The following is a 5,911-nucleotide window of genomic DNA, read 5'->3' as shown; positions in this document are numbered from 1 at the left end:
AAAAAAAAAAAAAAAAAAAAAAAAAAAAAAAATCCGAATGTCCATCAACTGATAAATATATAAATAAAATGTGGCATAGTCATATAATAGAATATCACTTAGCAAGGAAAAAAAACTAAGTACTGATACATGCTGCAACACAGATGAGACTGGACATTATTTTAAGAAGCCAATCACAAAATATCACATACTGTATAACTCTAGCATAGAAAATGTCCACAATAAGTAAATCTATTGTGACAGAAAGATTCATGATTGCTCGTGGCAGCAGTGGGTAAGGAGGTTGGTAGGAAATGGGTACAGAGAATCTTTCAGGGATGATGCAAACATTGTAACAGCTTTTAAATTTTACAATCCAGAATTCTATTCTTAGCTAATTAATCAAATAAAGGGCAGAAAACATACATTTTAAAACACAAAGATGCAGGCACTGCATTCCACGTACAAGAGGATGTGCCCCAGCGAAACAAGGTGATAAACCAAGAAAGGGACAGAATGGGATCTAGGAACAACTGCTTCAACCCAGGATAACAACAAAGGGAACTAACTACTCCAGTATTAACAGCTGGGCAGTCAGAGGGACAGCATGTAGTCCTCATCAAAGCAGAAAGACAGAGGTTTCTGAAACAGAGATCTCCAGAGGGAGGGAAAAAAAAAACCACACACACACACACACACACACACACACACAATTTATTGGATAAACAAGTCTTTGGTTTAAAAAACAACAAAACACTGTATGCACACACATGTATATAAAATCAGGTAGTATAAGGAAAAACAGAACTCCAGAGATTCCTGGGTCACACAAGGGGAAAAGGCTGTGTAAGAAAGTAAAATTGAACTAACTGAAAATAGAGCTATCTTTGTATTGGAAGGATAGGCAGGAAGTAAACAGATAAGGCCTAAACTGGCTAAAGCAGGGAAGAGCAGACTAAAGACATTATTAAGAAATATGGAACACTACCAAAAGAAATAGCAAAAAGAATGAAAGGTGACTGTTTCTCACAAGTAAGCCAGTGGTGAGGTAGGGGAAGAGAAGGGGTTATTTTTTACCCATTATATGTCTTTAAGAACTACTTGCCGAAAATATTGGGCACATATTAATTTGATAAAAGCAAAAAACTTTTTTTTTCACAATTGCCACTTTAACATACTTTAATTACAGAGAAGTTTTTGTTTTGTTAACTACTAAACTAGGAGTTCTCTAAATTTAGTAGAATCTGAAGGCTTACCTTGAAGGGATTGTAAGCGGCACATGGGAGCAATGACAAGGTTATTTCCCTAACTTTTAAGAATTTTAGCAATAAAAATACTCACTGAGAATTAGGCCCAAAATATGCTGGACAAAACCTAAAATTTGATTAAGAGAGGGGGCAAACTTAGGCTAGGATATGACTTCAAACAGCTTAAAGGCATTAATATACCTAAAGGAATGCTGTGTTAAAAGGGGACTTGGTTGAAGGAAAGAAAAGGGAGTTAAGAAAGCAATGTTAGCTTGTCTCCTGCTTTCTTCAAGGAAGAGAACATCCAAGTTCACAAGTAAAGGCTCACATATTCAAAAACAAAGACAAGTCTGTATTAGTCACTACAGTTAAACACAATGTGTATTAGTCACTACAGTAAGTCACTAACCTCATGCAACACCTTGATCTAATTCCATTCTCATCAAGCATAGTTCTGACATGATTATTTAACTTTCTATGTAAGTATGCAAATAGAGAAATGAATGCAAAGACCTAAAATGAGTGTTTAGTTACCTTAATGATTGTACTTCTCACCAGTATTATTTTACTCTATACATCAGACTTTGTAACCTTAATGCTACCTGCAGTAAAAGGTGAATCACTCTTGATATGTTATCAAAAATCAGGTTTATGACCTTGCACAACTGAGAGCTACAAGCCAGACCATGTACATTCACACAGCTGTTGCCACACTGGGTATGTCTGAGGATCAGAAACTTTCCCTTTTTCTTTACACTAAAATGGTTGAAAAATCCAACTTTTCAGATATACATCAGTACAAGAAAATCCTAAATGTCTATCTTGCCACAATTCTAATATATGCATTTAATGCTAACATTGCTGAACTGAATAGCTTAGAGAAGCAACTGCCACCAGACAGGAAGCCAACAGCACTGCAGCACTATTTCAAGACAGCTGCAGAATTACTAAATTTTTCAATGTCTTTTACTTGTTCTTTTTCACTGTCATAAAGAAAACTTATTTGGGCATAGCAATAATTAATGATAATAATCCCCCTCCTCCATATGCCCATATTCTTTCCTGCCAATTGCATAGCAAGGAAAACACAGAAAACTTACATGGCACTGTAGTTCCAAATCTAGTTGGATTCAATACTATGAACCTGTTTTTCAAGCTTCTTCGGCCTACACCTTGAGCCCCTATCAATACTAATGTTTTTCTCTGGAAGGGAGGCATTTTGGCTACCTCCTCATATATCTGGATTTCATGACGATCAAATTCTAAACATAAAAGGAAATTGGAAAACATATTCAGTCATCTTTTATACACATGAAAATAATCTCTGCAATTCTGTCTAGTAATGGCTTAGCTGTCTTAATAGTTAAGTATCACTTGACTTGTACCCACTTAGCACACATTTGTTTTTACAAATTTGGCAAAGGACAATAAATAATTATTATTTTATTACTGTTTATAAGACAGGGTCTCACTGACATCCAAGGTGGAGTATAGTGGTGCAATCTTAGCTCACGGTACCTTTGAACTCCTGGGCTCAAAGGAGTCTCCCAAGTAGATGAAACCACAGGTATGAGACAGTATACCCAGCTGATTTTAAACTGTTTTTGTAGAGATGGGGTCTTGCTATGTTGCCCAGGCTGGTCTCAAACTGTTGGCCTCAAGTGATCCTCCTGCCTCAGCCTCCCAAAGTGCTGGGATTATAGGTATAAGCCACTGCACCTGGCCCATAAATTATTTTATATATTGCTCTAAACATCTACTTTCATCCATTTGTCCTTAAAAATTTGTCTAATCAAGCTAGAAAAACTGTATGTTTTATCAACTTATCAGAGATTGTATCCACTGAAACTTTTTATCAGTTTGTCAGTAAAAATCTTTAATATAAATAATCAAATTATAGACCAGTTTATATAAAAAGTATGTATCAAATATGGAGGACAGGCGTAAACTTACTGTAGTTGCTTAAATAAGTTCCATATAACGAGTGACCTTCCAATTATATAAATAAATAAATATTGTATGGCAAATCTACAATTATCAGTTTGATTAGAAAATTCAACATGCTGACATTTACTGACAACATACATTTAAATATTAAGATTTTGAAATTTACATATAAATTTTAGATCCAAACGTTTTCACTAGAAACATAACCCAAAATTATAATCTTAGTGGGAAAATTACAAATTTTCTATTTTGCAAAAAGGCCTTATGGGCATATATTTAATGAATAATAGGGCCAAAGTGATTTGAAATATATGACTTGTTATTACTATAACTCTCAATCTGTAGTAATAATACTCCTTCCTTAGCTTATTATACTAATAGCAACTCTTTCTTTGCACAATTTCCCCACAACAGATTAAACCAATATTAAGAGAAAACAAGCCCCCTTCTTTCTTCTATATTATTTCTTACATGGTTTGCTATTTAGTTTATTACGAGCATAGAGGTAGCTCTGAAGTCAAGTAAGTATTTTTAGAATTGCCAGCTCCTTTGATTAAGCCTCCTTCTGATTTATAGAGCTGTTTTTTACTCTTGTCATCCTCTGTAACTGGGAAGAATAAATATAGTAGTTTCCATTCTTTCCCTTCTTATTTATTTATTTTTAATAGCAAAGGAGTAGCCAATCCAGGTCTGAGGTCTTATTTTACATTGTTTTTAAAAACCTTTTCAGCTTTACTGAGGTATAACTGACAAATAGGAATTGTATATAAAGTGTACAACTTGATGGTTTCATAAATGTGTACTATGTGAATGATTACCTCAATTAAGCTATTAAACATATCAGTCACCTCATATAGTTACCATTTCTTTCTTTTTAAACATATTTCTTCATGACTAAAATATTTAAGAAATAATTCTACTAGAGCAGACTAAGATTTATTTGGTCCAGTGCTATTTTTCTAAAAGTATCATGGTTAGTGTTATGGCAGGATACCAGTTGCCCTTAAATGTAATTTTTGTAACATCCTGATAAAGGCATTCTACCTCTTAGAAATGGCACACAAATTACTATTTCAAAATTCTCTGGACAGTTTCAATTATACTATTGCGTCTTCATTAAGACAAGTAAAAATCCTAACCAATTTGTTTTGCTGTAAACTATACTCACAAAATAAAGCACATGGTAGTATACGTAATATCAAGATTTAAATAATTTATATTACATTGCACCATGTGTTCATATGCCAGCCCCTTGCAACTAGGTACTAATCCGAATTACATCCACTTTAAACTGTATATTCAGAGTTTCTGCCACACAAAATGATACATAGTTACTTTACCTGGACTTCTCAAAAAGTATTTAAAACCTACCTGCATTTCTGGTTGTGAGATACATCATCTTTTTCTTTTTTTTGCTACTTATAGTTCCACAAAAAGGTCCTGAAGGATCATAAAACAAATATAACTTAAACAGCATGTCAGAATATGAAAATATTGCCCTATAGTATTTTATAGGGGTGGGAGAATTATCTTCCCAATGTTGCATTCTAGGAAGCAAAAGAGGGTGGGGGTGAGTTAAGGCACTGAATTTTGATACTCTACCAGCAGGTGGCAGAAAGGGATAAAAAGATTACTTAGAAAAGAAAGCAGAGGGATTCATTCTAGATATAGTTTAAATAAATTAATTTGCTTAATCAGACAAAAGAGACAAAGAAAGGTGGCCACAAAAGGACTGCTTGTTACTTATTGTGTCGAACTCATCACCTGAATTGTCCCAGTCTCTTCTAACAAATGCCTTTCTCTTCTCTTCCAGGAACTGGCTTGGAATGAGACCAGCACTTCCTCCCTCTTTTACGTGGCTAGCCTAGAATCAAATTAATGAATTGTATATCTCAGTGACTAAAATTTGAGACCATATTCTATTACGTAGGATAAGCAATGGTCAGTAAAAAAAAAGTCACATTTGCTCTTAAAAACAACCTTATGATTTAAAACCATAGCATTGTCAGTTAAGATACTTAAACAATTCAGCACTGAGGAATCAACTGGCACCTAAAATTCTTCGTATCTGTCATCTGGTAATGAAATTTGGGAACCAAAATACATATTAAATTACAAAAAGTTTTTATTTATAATACTAAGTTAGAAAAGGAAAATAAATAAATGCTATTCTATAAGATGTGTGAACAGGACATTTTATCTAGCATCCTTTAGTAAGTCTTTTACTGTCAACCTTAATCCTACTATGTCAGTATTTCAGGCCAAATCATATGAAAAGGAGATACTATTTGGAATATAAAGTGTAGATTTTAACTTATGCTACCAGGAATCTGAATATCTCAAAAGTTTGTAAATTTAAACTAGGCAAAAGTTTACCTAATGTAAAATAGCTAACTTTTAAAATAAGCGCCAAAGAGAAATATTTTTAAATAGTAGCTACAGAACTGGCTGTTAGTGGTTTATCTCACAAAGTTAGTATCTCTATCCTTATAACTAGCATAGAAAATCTGGTATCACTTTTAGCAATTAAAAATCCTGAAAAACAGAATTAAAGTAATTGACCATCAAAATGCAGAGAGAAACTGAGAAAATGGTGACAGGTAAAAAAGATAAAACTGAGAGATCGGCCGGGCGCGGTGGCTCAAGCCTGTAATCCCAGCACTTTGGGAGGCCGAGGCAGGTGGATCACGAGGTCAAGAGATCGAGACCATCCTGGTCAACATGGTGAAACCCCGTCT

The 5,911-nt window shown here is 34.2% G+C and overlaps 1 protein-coding gene across 3 annotated transcripts in view; it reads right to left on the bottom strand.

Moving 5' to 3' along the window:
* Nucleotides 1–5,911, bottom strand: part of MPP6 (membrane palmitoylated protein 6) — a 126,863-nt gene that overhangs the window by 19,975 nt on the left and 100,977 nt on the right. For all 3 annotated transcript variants that reach the window (XM_017527001.2, XM_037737916.1, XM_017527000.2), the window contains 3 exons: nucleotides 4,938–5,037; nucleotides 4,545–4,613; nucleotides 2,327–2,488 (listed from right to left, as the gene is read on the bottom strand). In XM_017527001.2, coding sequence (XP_017382490.1) covers nucleotides 2,327–2,488; nucleotides 4,545–4,613; nucleotides 4,938–5,037 — 331 coding nt within the window. The remainder of the gene's footprint in view (nucleotides 1–2,326; nucleotides 2,489–4,544; nucleotides 4,614–4,937; nucleotides 5,038–5,911) is intronic.

This window comes from Cebus imitator, unplaced genomic scaffold (assembly GCF_001604975.1).
Source record: "Cebus imitator isolate Cc_AM_T3 unplaced genomic scaffold, Cebus_imitator-1.0 Scaffold45, whole genome shotgun sequence".
Lineage (NCBI taxonomy): Eukaryota > Metazoa > Chordata > Mammalia > Primates > Cebidae > Cebus > Cebus imitator.
Note: the sequence above shows the minus strand (reverse complement) of the source record. Positions and strands in the feature narration are given on the sequence as shown.